The following is a 21,593-nucleotide window of genomic DNA, read 5'->3' as shown; positions in this document are numbered from 1 at the left end:
AAAAGTTTGAGGGGCTGAATGGCCTGCTTTTATTCCTATACAAGTAACTATTTATTTTAGCATGTTAAGCTGTGGAAACGGTGACAGGGCATTCTGGTTGACACATGTTATCTGTTCTCTTTACAGGCTGAAGATAATGGTCATCAGCTATCATGGGCTGTAGAAATTGAGATATCCTAGGTGACAACCTCACTCCAACCAAAGTGACAGCAAATAAGACTTTAAATAACACGAAAACTTTTGCTATTTTTTCCCGAGCGGTGGAAAGTAGCTGATGGCGGCCATGGATTGTGAGAATAAAGTTAGAGTCAAACACAGCTTGAATTTACTTCACCAGATTAATAAAATGAAGGACTCGGATCAGTTGACTGACGTTGTGCTCGTGGCACAAGGGTCCAAGTTCCCGTGTCATCGGCTCCTGCTGGCTGCATTCAGCCCTTACTTCCAAGCAATGTTCACATGTGGCTTGGCAGAATGTAGTCAGAGAGAAGTGGCATTACACGATGTGCAGTCAGAAAGTGTGGCCACTATCTTAAACTACATGTACCATTCAGATTTGTGTCTCACCAACTCCAATGTCCAGGGAGTGGCCACGATGGCTTATTTCCTCCAAATGGAAACCATTTTCATGGCTTGCCAGAAGTACATGATGGAACACATGGATGCATCAAACTGCCTCGGGATTTATTACTTTGCAAGCCAACTGGCAGCAGAAGACCTGGCTGATCAAGCGAACAAGTACCTCCACCGGCACTTTGCAGAGGTTTGTTTGCAGGAGGAGGTACTGGAGATAGAAGGACATCAGTTGCTACCCTTGGTCTGCTCTGATGATCTCAATATCTCCCGTGAGGAGAGCATTTTGGATTTGGTCCTTCGATGGGTGAATCATGACCGGAACTCACGGACAGGTCACCTTATGGACCTCATGAGGCAGGTAAGATTGGAGCTCATAAGTCCTACCTTCCTGAAGGAGACCCTTAAAAGGAACATCATCCTCCTTAGCAACGTGGAATGCTACAACATGATTCAGCTTGCTATAGAAACCATCCATAAGGCCCAGCAACATCCGTCTCTCAGTCTACGTTATGGGATGGAGAATACTGATCTCCTCCTCTGCATTGGTAACAATGGTCAAGGAATAAAGTCAAGACACATGAGTTATACTGAAACCAACTATTGTTATGCACCCACAACGAAGAAGTCTTATTATATTGTGTCACCGAAATGTGGTGAAGCCTTGGGGTATGTCTGCACTGGAGTTGTGACTGAGAATAATGACATTATTTTAACTGGTGAAGCAGGAGTGAATAAACTATCGAGGCAAAAGACAAAGGATGTGGAGATAGTGAGGTGGGTACCTTTTGTGCATGCTATTTTCCTAGGGGGAGGGAGGAGGAAGGTAGTAACCCTCAATGCCAGCGAGAAGCATTCCAGATTAAAGAACTGCACAAGCCAGGTGAAAAGCAGAGGTCTCTCTCCTCCTTCAGGTACCATGCCCTAAGAAAGCATTGGTGACCATGGACTTCCATTGGATTGGTCCATAATTATGCTTGCCAAAGTACTGCAGTGGTTTGCCATTGCCTTCTGCAGTATGGCTGACCAGGAAACTCTCCCACTCTTACCACCTGCCACCAGGCATATTGAAGGACTTATATCTGATAATCAACCTGTTTGGATACATTATGAATGTACCTTCCATGGCCATCAAATCCTGAAGGGGGACTTGAGCCCAGAGCTTCTGGCCCAGAAGTAAGGATGCTACCCACTGCACCACAAGACCTCCTCCTCTTTGACTGGGGGCCTTAATACCAATGTTCCCTTCTGCGCCACTGTGAGTTTCCATGTATGCCAACCTACTGCTTTTTTCTCAGTCACTGTACCAAATATTTTTTCTTATATTCATTCATGGGATGTGGGTATCATAGGCTAGCATTTAATGCCCATCCCTAATTGCCCTCATTCAGAGGGGCATTTAAGAGTCGACCACATTGCTGTGGGTCTGGAGTCACACGTAGGCCAGACCAGGCAAGGATGGCAGATTTCCTTCCCTAAAGCACATTAGTGAACCAGATGGGTTTTTACAACAATTGGCAATGGTTTTGTGCTCATCATCAGACATAATTGTCCTGAATTATGGAGAATTTTATGCAATAGGTTTGTACCCACAAGGAGAGGCAGAGGAGCATAATAGTCTAGGGCGACAGATTCACAAATCGTTGAAAGTAGAAACACAGGTTAACAAGACCATTAAAAAATACAAATAAAACACCAGGGTTCATTTCCTAAATGAATAAAACCAGAAAGTAAAGAAGTTATGTGAAACTTGAATAAAATCTTGGCTGGATTACACTTGGAATTCTGTAAACAGTTCTGATCTTCTCATTACTAAAAGGATATAGAGGCACAGGAGGGGATGTAAAATAGATATACGAGAATGAGCCCAGAACTGAGTGATTATAAATGTCAAGAAAGAGTTGTTTGGTAGTACAGAGCTTGAGTGTTACTGAAAAAAGGGACATGTCGAAGCGTTTTGTCTTGCACTCATCAGGACACTTCGCAAGAATACCGATATAAGAGGAAAACAACAATTTATACTGTATGTGAAGAGAGTGCTGATTGGTTGGCAAGCCTCTACCAATCAGAGAGCGCTTGCCAACCTGCTGAATTTTTCCAGCATTTTCTGTTCTTATTTCAGATTTCCAGCACCCGCAGCATTTTGCTTTTATTCTAGCCTAAAAATGTGGGTGGGCTGTGCAAATCCTGGAGTAGATTTTGACTTTTGCATGTAAGACACATGATAGTGAATCAACAGCCCGTTTTACATCTGTCCTGATTTTTGCTTCTGACAACCTTAACTGGACAGTTAAAATCCACCCCCTGACTGCAACAGGCGAGATGATTGCCAAACAACAGAATGCACGATACAAAATGGGTATCCTTCAACTATACTTGGATTTATTTCCCTAAAAATAATGCAAGTAAAGATTCAACTACAGGGGACCCAACCTATATATGAAGCAAATGCAAATAAAATTGCAAATAACAGGAAAATGACATAGTATCAAATGCCACATTATCAATTGTCATGTGATCAAATATTCAGGAATATGTCCAACCAGGATTGGCAGCCCTAATCCCTGTGACTGTGCAATTATTAACCGAGATCACCAGGAGTCTGTTGCTGTTTACAAGGAACGTTTGGGATTATGCCATTATTTGCAAGCTGCATGGGTGTTATCAGGGGTTCCCAGAGTTAGTATTTGTAACCCCTTCTCCCCAAGCCAAAGAGCCTGAAATAAAGACAAAGACTTGTATTTATATAGCACCTTCCATGGCTACTGAACATCACAAAAAGCTTTACAGCCGATGAAGTACTTTCTGAAGCGTAGTCATTATTGTAATATAGGAAAAGCAGCAGCCAATTTGCACACAGCAAACTCCCACAAACAGCAACGTGATATTGACCAGATCATCTGCTTTAGTGATGTTGCTTGAGAGACAAATACTGGGAACAACTCCTCTGTCCTTCTTCAGAATAACACCATGTGGGATCTTTTGCACTGACATGAGAGAGCAGACCGGCCTTGGTTTAACATCTCATCCAAAAGATCGGCCCCTTTGGCTGCGTAGCAGTTCCTCAGTACTGGCCCTGAGAGTGTCAGCCTGGATGTTTATGCTCAAGTCTTGAACCCACTTTCTGACTCTAAAGCAGGACTGCTGCCAACTGAGCTAAAACAGACTGTACTGCTTTGTATCTTCCAATAAAAACCAGTTGGAACAGATGCATATTTATTTAGCCACAAGCAAAAGTTTGCTACTGGCTCAGGGTTGCTTCTTTCCCTTGCTGACTTCTCATTCAGAGCTAAATACCCTCTAATGATGTTTTGTTTATGTGCATTATTACAGTTTTGGTTTACACACAAGATTCCTGAGTGTATATTGTCTAACCTTTGGACTGCTTTTATAGCCCAGTTCCCTCTTGTGGTACTTATGCTTCTAATGTCAACTTGCCTCAGCAGTAGCACTTGTGTCTCTGAGTCAGTAGGTTGTGGTTTTTATAAGATCATAAGAAAGAGAAGCAGGTCAGCCATTCAGCCCCTCGAGCCTGCTCCACCATTCATGGCTGATCTGATTGTGACCTCAACTCCACTTTCCTGCCCGCGCCCCCCCATAACTTTTGACTCCCTTGTCAATCAAAAATCTATCTAACTCAGCCTTGAATATATTCAATGAGCCAGCCTCCACTGTTCTCTGTGGAAGAGAATTCCATAGACTGATGACCCCCTGAGAGAAGAAATTCCTTCTCATCTCTATTTTAAATGAGAGACCCCTTATCTTTAAACTATGCCCCTAATATAGACTTGAGAACAGTATAAGAAGTATAGAGGGAGTGCTACATTGTCACTGCTGCCATCATACAGGATAAGCTGTGGTCCTGTCTGGTGGACATAAGTGGTTGCAGTATATTTGGGCCAATATTTATCCCTCAATCAACATCTAAAATACATTAGATGGTCATTGTCATATTGCTGTTTGAGGGAGCTTGATGCTTGTAAATTGATGGCCTCTTCTACTGGGCCTTATTTTGACATCTCGTCCGAAAGACAGCACCTCCGCCAGTGCAGCACTCCCTCAGTGCTGCACTGGAGGATCAGCCTAGGTTTTTTTTGCTCAGGTGTCTAGAGTGTAACTTCAACAGCAACAAGAACAAAAACAACTTGCATTGAGGCAACTTGCATCATAAACCTGTCTCATTTCTACCTCTTTTCAGTTACTAAAGAAGAGTCGTATTGTTGGGACTCGAAACGTTGGGGTTTTCCGCAGACTGAAGGGGCATTGTCACGGGTGGGATGGGAAAATTTGGAGAGCCATCCCATCCCACCCAGGATGATACCCGCCAGTGTCAGGGCTGGAAACTCCCCCCTTTAACCCTGCTTCCCTTTCCACAGATGCTTCCAGACCTGTTGAGTTTTTCCAGCATTTTCTGTTTTCATTTCCGATCTCCAGATCCACAGTATTTTACTTTGCTGATTTTGCACTGTATAATACCTTTCATAGTAAAATGTCCCAAACACTTCACAGGATTGATATCAAACAAACATTTGACACCTTGACGCATCTGATATTCGGGCAGGTGACCAAAGGTTTGGTCACAAAGGTAAGTTTAAATGTTCCTTTTAAAAGAGGAAAGAGACCCAGGCAGCTGAAGGCACGGTTGCAAATTACTTTATGGATCCCTCATCCCACTCCTCCTGCAGTTACTTACCCGGGGGGGCGCATGTTTTCATTTTTTAAAAATGTGCTCAAAGGGATTAGACCAGAGCCACCAGCCCTCTGTGGTAGGTATGAGTACAGGTAAGGTTAGCTTCTCCAATGAACTAGAATACCAGCCTGTAAAAGGACAGCACAGCTGTGGCTATCAGTGGACAGGAGTCAGAAGGTTTAGGCTCAAGTCACACTCCAGAGACTTGAGCACAAAAATCTAAGCGTGACAACTGCAGTGCAGTACTGAGGGAATGCTGTACTGTCGGAAGTTCTGTCTTCCAGATAAGACGTTCAACTAAGATTCTGTTTGCCCTGTTGGGTGAATATAAAAGATTGGCAGCATTCTAAAGAAGAGCAGAGGATTCTCCCCATTGACCTGGCCCATTATGTATCGATCAGTCAACACCTAAAATGCATGATCTGGTCGTTATTATAGATACTAACGTACGAAATAGGGGCTGAAGCAGGCCATTCGGCCCCTTGAGCCTGCTCCATCATTCAATAAGATCATGGCTGATCTGTTTGTGGTTCGAATTCCACATTCCCATCTAATCCCGGTAACCTTTGATTCCCTTGCCTAGCAAGAATCTATCTTCCTCCACCTTAAAAATATTCAATGACCCTCACCTCCACCACCTTCTGAGGCAGAGGCAGATGTTTGTGGGAGCTTGCTGTGTGTAAATTGGCTGCCACGTTTCCTACATTACAACAGTGACTACATTTCAAAAACTACTTTGTTGGCAATAGAGCTCTTTGGGACATCCTGAGGCTGTGAAAGACGCTATAGCAATGCAAATCTTCCTTTCATCTTGTCCGGTGCGTGCTTTTGTTTTTGGTTTTTGGACTTTTTAACTTGATGTGTAAGATCTCTTGCTGTTCTGCATTGCCTGGAAGGGTGGTGGAAATTGATTCAATAATAACCTTCCAAAGGGAATTGGATATGGAGAGGCAACGTTTGCAGGGCAACGGGGGAAGGGTGGGACTAATTGGATAGCCCTTTCAGAAAGCTGGCATGAGTATAATGGGCTGAATGGTTCCCTCTTGTGCTGTATTAATCTACCATCTCAATCCATATCCAAAGAGGAAGTGATTTTATGCAGCACATGAAACATTTCCTGTTAGTCACGCACTTTTAGTTTGCAGTAATAACGATACTAAACCCCATAGTGAGTGCTGCTTCCCCCCCAATTGCTTAAGGAGTTGACTCATACTGGCATAAACCACTGGTCGGCAGTTTCATCCACATGTCCAACCTTCACGTGCAAAACTGTCACACAAACATTGCATGCTAAGATCTGCTTATAAAACCTTATGGGGTGGGGTAGGGTGGAGGGCTTTGAAACTAATCTGCGGAAACAGGTAAGACAGTGAGTGTGCCATCAACCTATGGAACAGACTCCCTAGGGAGACAGCACAAGCAGTTATTAATGATCCATTAAAATGCAAATTAGATAGATTTCTTTCAGAAAAACCCATCTGGTTCACTAATGTCCTTTAGGGGAAGGAAATCAGCCATCCTTACCCGGTCTGGCCTACATGTGGCTCCAGAACCACAGCAAGGTGGTTGCCTCTTAACTGCCCCTCTGAAATGGCCTAGAAAGCCACTCAGTTCAAGCACGATTAGGGATCGGCAACAAATGCTGGCCTTGCCAGTGTCGCACATATCCTATGAAAGAATGAATATTAACAAAAGGTGATGGCCAGTTTTTTTGAGTAACAAGCCTCCATTCTCAGGAAGACCCCTCCGAAACCTTCCGGCTTGCCTCTTCCTGCTTTCAAAAGCCTACCGAACGTCTGTCTGTTCAATGATCTTTAGCTCCATCGCTTAACTCCAGTCCACTTATTCCTTTCTTTCCTGCCCTTGTTGTCCAATATTCATCGTTTTAGTGGAAGACAGGAACGCACTTCCCCAAAACCTGTAGGCGCCGAGGAACAACTGGAGCTTTCAAGATTGCAATCAATAGATTCTTGTTAGGCGAGGACATTAAGGAATGTGGAGCTAAGAGGGGGAAATGGAGTAAAGAGGCAGCTCAGCCATAACCTAATTGAGCCGGCTTTATTGTGAATGGCTGACTCCTGTTCCTAATGTTCCTCTCGTGTGTAAGGTGCCCTGGGATGTGTACCCAATGTGCAGAGTGATATATAAATGCATATTGTTGGTGTCTCTGGGTCTTCCATCAGTGCCCACGGGCCATAAAATGTTCCCTCTCTTCTTGCAGTTGAGGGAGGTGAGGGCAAGGGAATAGTAAGGCCAGGATTTCCCGGTCGGTGAGCGGGGGTGGGGGGGTAGGGCCTGCTCGCTGACACTTAAAATGATGCGGGATGACGTCGGGCAGAACTCCCGATGTCACCCCACCTCATTTCAATTTTCAGGTCGGCGGGGGCTCAGCAGAATCACCTGTGCACCCGCCGACCTGTCATTGGCCAATTGAGACCATTGACAAAGTAGTTAAAGTGATTGATCAGCGATAGTCAGCATGGCTTTGTCAGAGGGAGGTCATGCCTAACAAATTTGATTGAATTTTTTGAGGAAGTGACCAGGTGTGTAAATGAGGGTAGTGCAGTTGATGTAGTTTATATGGATTTCAGCAAAGCCTTTGACAAGGCCCCACATGGGAGACTTATAAAGAAAGCAAAGGCACATGGGATACAGGGTAATTTGATAAGGTGGATTCAAAATTGGCTTAGTTGTAGGAGACAGAGGGTGATGACAGAAGGATGCTTTAGTGACTGGAAGCCAGCGTCCAGTGGCGTACCATAGGGATCTGTGCTGGGTCCCCTATTATTTGTCATTTATATAAACGACATAGATGACTATGTGGGGTGTAGGATTAGTAAGTTTGTGGATGACACAAAGATTGGCCGGGTGGTTAACAGTGAGGTTGAGTGTTTTGGGCTACAGGAAGATATAGACGGGATGGTCAAATGGGCAGATAAGTGGCAGGTGGAATTTAACCCTGAAAAGTGTGAGGTGATACACTTCAGAAGAAGTAATTTGACAAGGAAATATTCAATGAACGGCATGACACTAAGAAGTTCTGAGGAACAAAGGGACCTTGGCATGTGTGTCCATAGATCTCTGAAGGCGGAGGGGCATGTTAGTAGGGTGGTGAAAAAGACATATGGGACACTTGCCTTTACCAATCGAGGCATAGATTACAAAAGTAAGGAGGTCATGTTGGAGTTGTATAGAACCTTGGTGAGGCCACAGCTAGAGTACTGTGTGCAGTTCTGGTCACCACATTATAGGAAAGATGTGATTGCACTGGAGGGGGTGCAGAGGAGATTCACCAGGATGTTGCCTGGGATGAAACATTTAAGTTATGAAGAGAGGTTGGATAGACTTGGGTTGTTTTTGTTGGAGCAGAGGAGACTGAGCGGCGACCTGATTGAGGTGTAGAAGATTATGAGGGGCATGGACAGGGTGGATAGGGAGCAGCTGTTCCCCTTAGTTGAAGGGTCAATCACAAGGGGACATAATTTCAAGGTGAGGGGCAGGAGGTTTAGGGGGGATGTGAGGAAAAACTTTTTAACCCAGAGGGTGTTGACAGTCTGGAATGCGCTGCCTGGGAGGGTGGTGGAGGCGGGTTGCCTCACATCCTTTAAAAAGTACCTGGATGAGCACTTGGCACGTCATAACATTCAAGGCTATGGGCCAAGTGCTGGTCAATGGAATTAGGTAGGTAGGTCAGGTGTTTCTCATGTGTCGGTGCAGACTCGATGGGCCGAAGGGCCTCTTCTGCACTCTGTGATTCTGTGATTCTGTGAAACGAACATATTCACAGCTCCAAAAATATAGTACAACTTCTTTTTTTCCAGAATTCACTTTTTCTAAAACTAGGACTCAAAATATATTGAAAGAATTAATCATGGGTGAATTTAATCTTTATGTAGATTAGGAAAATCAAATTGGCAGAGGTAGCCATGAGCAAGAATTCATAGAGTGTATTCGGGACAGTTTCCTAGAACAATATATTGTGGATCCAACCAGGGGTCAGGCTCTTTTGGACCTGCCAATGTGTAATGAGGCAGGCTTAATAAATGGTCTCAGAGTGAAAGATCCCGTAGGAAACAGTGACCATAACATGTTAGAATTTAGCATTCAATTTGAGAGTGAGAAACTTGGGTCAGAAACAACTGTGCTTAAAATACTTAAATAAGGGTAATTACAAAGGAATGAGAGCATACTTGGCTGGAGTGGACTGGGAAAGGAGTTTAGCAGAAAAGACGGTTGATAAACAATGGCAGACATTTAAGAAAATTGTTCATGACTCACAACAAAGATACATCCTGGTAAGGAAGAAGGATTCTAGGAAGGGGATGGAGCAACCATGGTTAACCAAGGAAGTTAAAGATATTGTCAAATTTAAAGAAAAAACATACAATGTGGCAAAGATTAGTGGTAAGCCAGAGGATTGGGAAAGTTTTAAAAACCAACAAAAGATGACCGAAAGATAATAAAGAGAGAGAAAATAAACTTTGAGGATAAACTAGCAAGTAATATAAAAATGGACAATAAGATCTTCTTTACATATATAAAAAGGAAGAGAGAGGTCAAAGTGAACATAGGCCCCTTAGAGAATAAGGCTGGGGAAATAATTATGGGAACCAGGAAATGGCAGAGGAGTTGAATAAATACTTTGCTTCAGTCTTCACGGTAGAAGACACTAATAACATTCCAAAAATATTAAATAGTCAAGGAGCAAAAGGTGGGGAGGAAATAAATACAATAACTATCAGTAGAGAAAAAGTATTAGGGAAATTAATGGGGCTAAAGACCAATAAGTCCCCTGGACCTGATGGGTTGCATCCTAGGATATTAAAGGACATAGTTAATCTTCCAAGAATTCTTAGATTCTGGAAAAGTCTGAGAGGATTGGAAAACTGCCAATGTAATGCCCTTATTCAAAAAGAGAGGGAGACAAGAAAAAGGTAACTATAGGCCAGTTGGCTTAACATCCGTCATTGGGAAAATATTAGAGGTTATTATAAAGGATGTAATAGCAGAGCATTTAGAAATGCGTAATATAATCAAGCAGAGTCAGCATGGTTTCACGAAGGGGAAATCATGCCTGACAAATTTATTAGAATTCTTTGAGGAAGTAACAAGCAGGATAGATAAAGGGGAACCAGTAGATGTAATACATTTGGATTTCCAAAAGGCATTCGACAAGGTACCGCACATAAGGCTACTTAATAAGATAAGAGCACATGGTGTTGGGGGTAGTATATAAGGTTGGATAGAGGATTGGTTAACTAATAGAAGACTGAGAGCTGGGATAAGGGGCGCATTTTCGAGATGGCAACCTGTTACTAGTGGAGTGCCACAGGGATCAGTGCTGGGGCCTCAATTATTTACAACATATATTAATGACTTAGATGAGAGAAGTGTACATACAATCGCCAAATTTGCAAATGACACAAAAGTAGGTGGGAAGGCAAGCGGTGAGGATGACGCAAAGAGTCTACAGACGGATATAGACAGGTTAAGTGAGTGGGCAAAAACTTGGCAGATGGAATATAATGTGGGAAAATGTGAGGTTATGCACTTTGGCAAGAAGAATAGAGGAGCTGAATATTATTTAAATGGAGAAAGACTACAGAAAGCTGCAGCACAGAGGGATTTGGGAGTCCTCGTGCATGAATCACAAAAGACTAGCATACAAGTTCAGCAGGTAATATGTAAGGCAAATGGAATGTTGGCCTTTATTTCAAAGGGGATGGAGTATAAAAATAGGGAAGTCTGGCTAAAACTATACAAGGCACTAGCTAGACCACACCTAGAATCCTGTGAACAGTTTTGTTCCCCTTATGAGAAGTGGTTGAGCAAGTTGGGCCTGTCCTCATTGGGGTTTAAAAGAATGAGAGGCGACCTTATTGAAACATATAAGGTTCTTAGGGGGCTTGACAGGGTAGATGCTGAGAGGTTGTTTCTCCTTGTGGGAGAGTCTAGGACCAGAGGGTATAATCTCAGAGTAAGTGGTCGCCTATTTAAGTCAGAGATGAGGAGGAATTTCTTCTCTCAGAGCGTAGTGAATCTTTTTTTTTATTCATTCATGGGATGTGGGTGCCGCTGGCTAGGCCAGCAGCATTTATTGCCCATCCCTAATTGTCGTTGTTCAGAGGGCATTTAAGAGTCAACCACATTGCTGTGGGTCTGGAGTCACATGCAGGCCAGACCAGGTAAGGACGGCAGATTTCCTTCCCTAAAGGACATTAGTGAACCAGATGGGTTTTTACAACAATCGGCGGCGATGGTTTCATGGTCATTAGACTTTTAACTCCAGACTTTTATTAAATTCAAATTCCACCATCTGCCGGGTCCCCAGAGCATTACCCTGGGTCTCTGGATTACTAGTCCAGCGACAATACCATTACTCCATCACCTCCCCCGTGGAATTCTTTACTGCAGAGGGCAGTAGAGACTGGGTCGTTAAGTATATTCAAGGCTGAAATAGACAGATTTTAAATCAGTAAGGCAATCAAGGGTTATGGGGAAAAGGCAGGAAAGTGGAGTTGAGGATTATCAGATCAGCCATGATCTCATTGAATGGCGGAGCAGACTCGATGGGCCGAATAGCCTACTTCTGATCCTACATCTTATGGTCTTATGGTCTAAACCTGTCAGCATCTTGTACATCTCTATCAAATCTCCGCTCCATCTCCTTTTGCTGCAAAGAAAACAACCCCAGCTTCTCCATCCTAACCTTGAAGCTAAAATCCCTCATCCCTTACAACCATTCTGGTAAATCTCCTCCGAACCCTCTCAAGGATTTTCACATCCTTCCTAAAGTGTGGTGACCCGAACTGGGCGCAATACTCTAGTTGTGATGTAACTGGAGCTCGGCGAGGAGGCAGGCCTACTTCAGGATTCATAAAGGGGAAGGCAGTGTGGCCTATAGGTTCGCTAAAAATTACCATTCCTTAATTTTCATCTTCTTCCTGTTTCTGTGAGGAAATGCCTGACCTCTTCTCAAAAATAGGACCTTTGAAGTTCTTGAAGTTCAGAGAGCTTTACCGGCAGGCCAACCTCATTCTACTCTGCGGTGGGGGACTCTGGGCTAATTGAAGGAATGATCCTCAATCAAGTCACTGGCTAGAACTGGTCCCCTCAAGAAAAAAGAGTTGCTGAACTCAACACTGAATTATTGCTTCTGAAAGTCTATAGAATTTACAGAACAGAAAGAGACCATTCGGCCCACCTGACTGATGCCATAAATTTGTCTTGAGCTCCCTTTTGGATTTTATTAGTGACCAGCTTATATCACTGACCTCCTAGTTCTGGTCTCACCAACACGTGGAAACATTGGCCGGGGTTCTGCCAGCTCTTGGGGAATGGGGTGGGAGCCGGCAGGGCTCGTAAGATGGCGGCGGAAGGCATCAGGTGGGAGCCCAGTTATTCCCAAATTCCCGCAGGTTATTATCAAAAGTGGGAATGGCAGTGGCTCGGCCGCCCGCCGACTGGATAATTAGCCCAATCAACTGGCCAATTAAAGGCTATTTCACATTCTCACTGGCATCAGGAGGGCCCCCAGCCATTTGGGGAGACCACCAGCTACATTGAGATGGCCTCCTAGTGGATTCCAGGGTGGTCAAAGGGGGCGTCCCTTTATGGCTGCTACATGGCCCACCAGCGGCAATCACACCCTTGCAGGTCCTTCCTATAATGACTGTAAGTTAAACCATTTCTTACTGTTATGGGGATCATGTGACTGTATAGACCAATCAGCTCCAAGTTATGTCACCATAAACACGCACAAGAGCCTGTACCAGTATACACGCCTACCCTTCCGGGTGTTCTCTGCCTGTGCGATTTTCCAGAGAACCATGGAGAACTTACTACAAGGACTCCCCCGAGTGATAGTGTACCTGGACCACGTCCTAATCACAGGATCCACAGAAGCAGAGCATATGGCAAACCTGGAAGAGGTTCTGAAGAGATTTTTAAGAGGCTGGCATTCGTTTAAATAAAATTTGCACCTTCCAAGTAAAGGAAATTGTGAATCTGGGTCATCAAGTCGATGCCTAAGGAGCTTTTTAGCCTCGGTCTTGGAACAAGCATGTAGTCTCCTCTGAAATCTGTTAATAAAGTTCGCTGTTTCTTACACGAAACCCGCTCTGCACTCTCCAAGTTTATTATAATTGGCGACGAGGATAAATAGCGCCAACCCAGAACCTAGCCTCACGACTGTGAGTATTTTAAGGGAAGAAAAGAAAAGAAGTATATTCACCAGCAATGCCTCACTTTGGCAGAATTGACCCATACGACTCATCCTCCGAGGACTGGAGTCAATACATTGAGCGATTCGCGTTCTACTTTGTAGTTAACGAAATAACATCTGCAGTGTCTGCAGGAGCAAAACCGTTAACCTAATCCATAGTTTGACAGCTCCGAACGCGCCAAGTCCCAGATCCTTCACCAAGCTAGTCGACCACATGAAAGGACATTTTCAGCCTAAACCCTCAGTGACCTTGCAAAGGTTCAAGTTTAATTCTTGAGTAAGGGCCCCCTGCTGAGTTGATTGCAACGTACATCGCGAAGTTAAAACAGTTAACGGAGCACTGTGGTGACTTTGGTGACACTTTAAACGGCATGTTGTGAGATCGTTTGGTTTGCGGCATAATTGACGACGCCGTCCAGCGCCGTTTGCTTGTGCACGTTGAGATAGACCTGAAGCGCACCATGGAGATAGTGCTAGCAATGGAGAGCGCTGAGAGGCACTTGCAGGCTCTGCACTGTGTGCAACCTGGCTCCGTTTTGTAGTTAGGGTGGGAACCTGCCCCCAGGTGTGGCGTGAAGATCAGGGAGGCTGCCGCAAAGCGGGACGGTGCCTACCGCTAGGTAAATAAAAAGAAATGCTGGAAGCAGGTCGCCAGTAACCCAGAAGTTAAAAGTGTTACCGTTGCGGGGGAAATCATGTACCCAAAGTCTGTAAATTTAAAGAGGCAGAATGCCACTACTGCCACAAAAAAGGGCATGTTGTTAAACAGCGCAGAACTCAATCAAGGCAGCCTTTCAGACATCAGGTCAGGTTAAATGAAGTGCACAATATAGAAGAGCCAGAAGTTACCGAGGCTGATGTTTATTCCCTACACAATCTGAAGGTCAGGAAAACTGAACCAACCACTGTTACACTTCAAGTAAATGCAAAGCCTCTGCTCATGGAGGTGGACACAGGAGCATCGACCTCAGTGGTGGGAGAAAACATATTTAAATATCTCAGTGAAGGTACCTAGCCATTGGGTTTGGAGAAAACTGCTGCTCAGTAAAAAACATATACAGGAGAAGCCATACAGGTGAAAGGCATCACCTCTGTACCTGTATCATACAGGCAACAGACAGCTCAGCTGCCAATAGTTGTTGTAACTGGAGAAGGACCTAGCCTCCTGGGCTGTGATTGGTTGAAGGAAATCAACTAAATTGGTCAGAAATTTTTCAGGTCAGGACTGGAGGAATTCCAGAGTTGCTGAAAAAGTATGACAGAATATTCCCCAGATGAGCTAGGGAATATCAAAAGTCTGAGAGCTAAAATATGCATGGACCCTGAAGCAACACCCAAGTTTTTTAAGGCAAGACCTGGGCCTTACACTCTGAGAAAAAAGGTAGATGCGGAATTATGTTGTTTGGAGAGATAAGGAATAACACAGCCAGTCCAATTTTCAGAATGGGCAGCATTCCCTATGCTAAAGCCAGACCAAACCGTTCGCATCTGTGGGGGTTATAAATTAATGGTAAACAAGGCTGCAAAATGAGACAAATATCCAATCCCAAAGATTGAAGATCTGTATGCTAAACTCGCAGCAATTTACTATACTAAACTGGAAATGAGCCATGCATAACAGCAGCTCGAGCTGCACAACATCTCAAGAAGTTATGTCACCATAAACACGCACAAGAGCCTGTACCAGTATACACGCCTACACTTCGGGGTGTCCTCTGCCTGTGCGATTTTCCAGAGAACCGTGGAGAACTTACGACAAGGACTCCCCCGAGTGATAGTGTACCTGGACCACGTCCTAATCACAGGATCCACAGGAGCAGAGCATATGGCAAACCTGGAAGAGGTTCTGAAGAGATTTTTAGAGGCTGGCGTTCGTTTAAATAAGAATTGCACCTTCCAAGTAAAGGAAATTGTGAATCTGGGTCATCAAGTCGATGCCTAAGGGTTGCATCCATTAGAGGAGAAAGTCAAGGCAATTAAGGAAGTGCCCTCTCCTACCAATGTGTCGGAGCTCAAGGGCAGGGTTTTGGTTGAGCAGGAGGGCTCCGCGTAAAATGACGCGTGATATTTCGGTCAGCAGGCACACATGGGAGTCGACAGCGCGCCCACCAACAATTAACAGACCATTAAAGTAACAATTGAATGAAATTTTTCGCTGCCTGTCCATCCTTGCGGCTGACGGGCAGGCGAAAAGGCCAAGCGGCTTTTGGATTTTTTAGGAAACCTCATCCATGGGTGGGATGAGGTTTCCAGCAGCAATTGAAAATAAAATAAAAACTTTAAAATTTCATTCATCACATATCCATGCTCCTGTGACAGAGTCACGTGAGGGGACATGTTTTATTTTTGAGTTTTTAAATCTTTAGCGCCCTGAGGCAGCTCTGTGCCTCAGGGAGCTTTCATTGCGCGCACTCACGCGCACATGCGCAAACTTCCGCGCATGCGCCCCCCCCCCCCCCCCCCCCCACCCCCGCCCAGCAGCGCTGAGCGCCTTTCACACTAGCTGGCCATTAATTGGTCAGCCAGCATGAAATCGATGTCAGGCCCAATCGCGGGCAGCGGTCGGATTCCCAACCTCTCCCTGGCCCGTCCACCACACCCACCCGACAAGCTAAAAATCCTGCCCCAAGACTTTTTTGGGTGTGGCAAACTATTACGGTTGATTTTTGCCTAATCTTTCTACAGTGTTAGCCCCTTTATACTTATTATTGAAGAAGAACCGCAGATGGTCCTGGAAGGCACAGCAAGAGGAATCCTTCACCAGAGTTAAGAAGCTTTTACACTCATCGTGGCCGCTAGTGCACTATTACCCATCTAAAGGAATTGATACTCACTTGTGATGCATCTCCCTACGGAGTGGGAGCAGTATTGTCACACAAGATGGAGAATGGATCTGAAAGACTGATGTGATATGTATCCAGAACCCTTTCTGCAGCCAAGATAAGATACTCGCAAATCGAAAAAGAGGGCTTATTTATCATATTTGGAATAAAGAAGTCCCATCAATAGTTCCAACCATAGTGTCAGATCACAAACACTGTTAGGATTGTTTAGTGAAAATAAGGCAATCCCAGCAATGGCCTCTGCTAGAATTCAAAGGTGGGCTTTAATTTTGTCGGCATACAAGTACACTTTTATGCACAATCTGGGTGTGCATATAGCAAATGCAGATCCTCAGTTGTCTCCCTTTGCCTGATAGTATTACATCTGTTCCAGTACCTCAAGAGGTGGTACTTGCATTCAATTTCCTGTACTCCTCACCAGTCTGCACAAGAATTGGGCAGAATTGGGATCCAATTTTAGCAAGGGTACGCGAACATGTATTACAAGGATAGTCAAATGCACAAGACCCTGAAGGATTAAAACCATTCTTTGTACGTGGGTCTGAACTGAGTTGTCAAGATGGTATCTTGTTATGGGGAGCAAGAGTCATCATCCCTGTCTAAGGAAGAGGACCATTATTAGAAGAACTCCATAGTGCGCATCCAGGTATTTCAAAAATGAAGATGTTCGCACAAAGTTATAACTGGTGGCCAGGTATAGACAGTGATATCGAAAAAATAGTGAAACACTGTCTCCAGTGCCAGCAACAACAGGAGTTGCCCTTTTCAGCCCCACTGCATCCGTGGGAGTGGCTTGGTTGACCCTGGGTTAGACTACATATAGACGATGTAGGTCCATTTCTAGGTACCATGTTTCTCACGATTATTGACGCACATTCCAAATGGATGGACGCGTTCGAAGTGAGATCACCTACTTCATCAGCAACCACTGAAAAACTGCGCCAGAGTTTCAGTGTTTTTTGGTTTACCTGAAGTTATTGTGTCAGGCAATGGTACAGCTTTCACTAGCACTGAATTCCAAAGATTCATGAACCTAAATGGGATTAAACATGTCAGGACAGCACCGCATCATCCCTCATCTAATGGCTTGGCAGAAAGTGCAATACAGACCTTTAAAACAGGCATGAAGAAACTATCAGAGGGAACATTGGAAACACGAATTTCAAGATTCCTGTTCAGCCATCGCACAACTCCTCATACGACCACTGGTTAACACCTTCCGAATTGTTAATGAAGTGCCAACTTCATACGAGATTGAGTCTAGTATTCCCTAATTTAGAGGGGAAGGTGGAGAGAAACCAGGGGAGTCAGAAAGTAAATCATGACGTTCGCAGTAAAGGTCGAGAGTTTACTGTGGGAGAGACAGTTTTTGTACAAAATTTTGCAACTGGACCTGGATGGGACGCTGATACAATCGCCTCTGAAGCAGGAGCTTTATCTCATCAGATCGAAGTAGGAAACAGGATTGTTAGGAAACATGTGGATCATCTCAGAAGTCGAGAAACCCTCCAACAACCAATTAATCCACGTGAAATCGAAGTCGATACCTGAGGTACCAGATCGACAAAGAATAGACGTGCCTGGTGTCTGTGTTGAAATAAATAATTCTGAACTGCCATTGTCTGGGGGTGTCCCTGATGCTGCAGCTCCTGTGCAAGTTGATCCATTGGAAAAACTCCTCCAGTTGTCGAGTTGCGTCGCTCTACCCAAATCCGAAAACCTCCTCAAAGACTAAATTAATAAGGCATGAACTGTATGTAATTGTGTATAAAATGGGTTAAGATGTTTTGTAGATAAAAGGGTAAAACAAAAGTAAAGGGGGAGGAATGTAATGATTGTAAGTTAAACCATTTCTTACGGTTATGGGGATCATGTGACTGCATAGACCAATCAGCCCAAAGCGTGGGGAATCTTAGGGGCAGAGATTTTATAGCCTTGGTCTTGGAACAAGTATGTAGTCTACTCTGAAATCTGTTAATAAAGTTCACTGTTTCTTACAAGAAACCCGTCCTGCACTCTCCAAGTTTATTACACGTCTCTGGGGGCTTCACCCTTCTGATTGCTGGGGTCTGCCTGCCTGGCCCCCCAGTACAGTTAAAAAAAAAATTCTTACCCACCCTTCAAGAGCTCCTCAACATCAAGGCACCTGCAGCAGCGGCCGCCTCTATCGTTGGTGCTGCCAAAGCTGTTGATTCTCCGATTTGGCCAGCAGATTGGAGAAGCAGGCCACTTTCCTCAATCGGAGCTGCAGGCTCTTATTGGTCACCATCGGTGAAACGGCCTTCATGGCCTTGCTGTCAGCTGGCACGAGCTTGTGTCAAGCATCTCGCCCCAACGGCGTGACTTTACTCTTGCTGGTAAAATTCCAGCCGTCTTCTCTACATCCAACCCTTTCAAACTCCTTCATTATGTTAATGACATCTATCAGGTAACCTAGGCCAGGATTTCCTGGTCCCACCCGCTGCAGGACAGGAAATTCCCACCCGAAGTCAACAGACCTTTGGCTGGTCCGTCAAATTTCCTGGTCCCGTCCGCGAGGATCCCCGAATAATCCCACACGTAGGCCTAAATTTTCTGGTCCCGCCCGCCATGGGAATTGTCACGGGTGGGACTGAAAATTTAATGGTCCATTGATTTTTGGGCGGGAATTTCCACTCCTGTGGCAAGTAGGACTGGAAATACCCGCTGCCAATCTTCTCTTTTCTCGGAAAGAACACCGGCTTGTTTAGTCTTGCCTGATAGTTGTATCTTCTCAGTTCTGATATCATCTTGGTTAATCTTATTTTCATTTTCTCCGATACTTCCACATCCTTTATGTATTGTGGAGACCAGAGTGTGGTCTAACCAAGGTCCTGTAGAGGTTTAACATAACTAGAAATGAACACCAATGCTTTGTTTTCATTTTTAATTGCTTCTAATGATTTGTATATAGGTATGCCTAGATCCCTTTGTGCCTCTACCCCATTTGGAATCTCCTTATTCCTTCTACCAAAGCACGCCACCTCACTCACATTGATATCTCTGAATGCACCATGGCAGAGATACCACATAAGTAATTCTTCCCAGTTACTCCTTCAATCTTTAGGTACCATGTTCGAGGGAATCAGCACTGGGAGAAGCTCTGCTCTGCTCCCTTCCGGGAGCTCTACACCGTGGGGACGGCCCACGGCAACCTGTACCTCATTGGAGGCCAGATGAAGCTGAAGAACAAATACATGATCACAAATTGCGTGGACAAGTACATCCTGGAGACGGGCCGGTGGAGGAGTGTGGCGCCATTGCCTTTGCCGTTGGCGTGTCATGCCGCAGTCACAGTCCGCAACCAGATCTACGTGCTGGGTGGATGGACACCACAGGTTAAGATGCTTGTAGCATGCTGCTGGCTGCTTTAGCATGCAAATGTTCTAACCATTACCCAGACGCAGTTCTTCATCCTTCCAATGCCCGGGGGTATTTGGAATGAGGTTTGTATTGATGGCATTTCGCATTGAAAGAAAAATCTTCTGCCTGCAGTGTGCTATTAAACATCTGGACCAGATGGTTAATTCCCTGTCTGGGCCGAGGCAGCATTGGTGGGTGATACAGATAATCTTCGCATCCGTGGGCTAGGGAGATAACAAATCAACTAGAGTCTCGCGTTCCATATTTTAACTGTTTTCTGAGTGAAGAGGTTTCACCTGAATTCAGTGACCTACCTCTGCACGATTGGTGGTTGAGCGCCAATTTTGGGATGGGACATAATGGCTGTGATGATCTCCACAGCTGGGCACCCCGCTGACCCTCTTTAGGCTTATATGTAAGAAATGACCGATTGAGAAATGGCCAGATTGATTAGGCTGGGCCTCATTTCGCTATACAACTAGAAAATAATGAAAGGCAATCTCCAAATAGAGGTCCCTAAAGTTATGAGGGAGTTTGATAGGGTTGACATTTTGGGGGTCATAAATATGAATGCAAATAATAACTTCAATAAGGAAATTCGGGTGAAACTTCTTCACCCAGAAAGCAGTTAAAATATGGAATTTGCCACCGCAGGAGAAGCTAAGGTGAATTGTATAGATGCATTTAAAGGGAAGCTAGATACGGACATGGGGGAGAAAGGAACAGGAGGATATGCTGTTAGATACAATTAACTGAAGTTGGAGGCTCATGTGGAATATAAACATAGGCATAGACTGGGTGGGCTGAATGGCCTGTTCCTGTGTTGTATATTCTGCACAGTTCAAAGTAGCACATACCCGCGGAACTTTACCCCAGCAGGATTCAGGTTGCCGATGTGCTGAGAGAATTGATCAATACGCCAGAAATTCGATGATTAACCAACTACCTTCCTTGTACTGAGTTTGAATGTTGTTGGTAAAACCAAGTGTGTCCCCTTAAAAATTCTGCATTCGTCCTGGGTGCTGTAAAGACCTGGATGCTGTAAAGACTGCCTTCTACCGCGGTAACAAAAACTTGCACCTCCAAATTTGCTCTAATGCTGTCAAAAGGCCCCAAGGAGATTCACACAAGTGTTAGCAACACTATGGAGATATTAGATCAGTTGACTAAAAGCTGGTGAGAGTTGAGCTAGATTTTTTTCATTCGTACCTCAGAGTGCAACTTGAACCCGCGACCTTCAAACTCAGGGGTGACTGCACTATCCACTGGTCCATATGTAGGCCCCTCTGTTTGCATTCCTTTACCTATGGGCTCTGGGTAACTGTATTGCACACCCTCCAACTGCCCTGTTTAGGATTGGTCAATTCAGTACAATGCAGGAGTTAAATCTGGACCTTCCCAATCTGTGTACAGTTTTGGTCTCCTTATTTAAGAAAGGACATAATTGCATTAGAAGCTCAGTTCAGAGAAGGTTCACTAGACTGATTCCTAGAATGAGACCGTTATCCTATGAGGGAAGGTTGGACAGGCTGGGCCTGTGTCCATTGGAGTTTAAAGAATGAGAGGTGATCTTATTGAAACATATAAGATCCTGAGGGGACTTGGCAAAGTGGATATTGAAGGGATGTTTCCCCTTGTGGGAGAGACTAGAACTAGGGGACACAGTTTAAAAATAAGGGGTCTCCCATTTTAAAAAGGAAATAAGGAGAATTTTTTCTCTCAGAGGGTCGTGAGTCTTCAGAACTCTCTTCCCCAGAGAGCAGTGGAGGCAGGGGCATTAAATATTTTTAAGGTAGAGTAAAGTTAGATAGATTTTTGATTGACAGGGGAGTCCAGGGTTATGGGGGGCAGACAGCAAAGTGATAGGACAGCCATGATCTTA

The 21,593-nt window shown here is 44.6% G+C and overlaps 1 protein-coding gene across 1 annotated transcript in view; it reads left to right on the top strand.

Annotated features, from left to right (window-relative positions):
• Window positions 1–283: 283 nt before the first annotated feature.
• The window catches only part of kbtbd12 (kelch repeat and BTB (POZ) domain containing 12), a 51,264-nt gene continuing 29,954 nt past the window's right edge, over window positions 284–21,593 (top strand). The window contains exons 1-2 of the mRNA XM_078542898.1: window positions 284–1,350; window positions 19,416–19,686. Coding sequence (XP_078399024.1) covers window positions 284–1,350; window positions 19,416–19,686 — 1,338 coding nt within the window. The remainder of the gene's footprint in view (window positions 1,351–19,415; window positions 19,687–21,593) is intronic.

Source organism: Cetorhinus maximus, chromosome 6, assembly GCF_964194155.1.
Source record: "Cetorhinus maximus chromosome 6, sCetMax3.hap1.1, whole genome shotgun sequence".
In the NCBI taxonomy this organism is placed as follows: Eukaryota; Metazoa; Chordata; class Chondrichthyes; order Lamniformes; family Cetorhinidae; genus Cetorhinus; species Cetorhinus maximus.
Note: the sequence above shows the minus strand (reverse complement) of the source record. Positions and strands in the feature narration are given on the sequence as shown.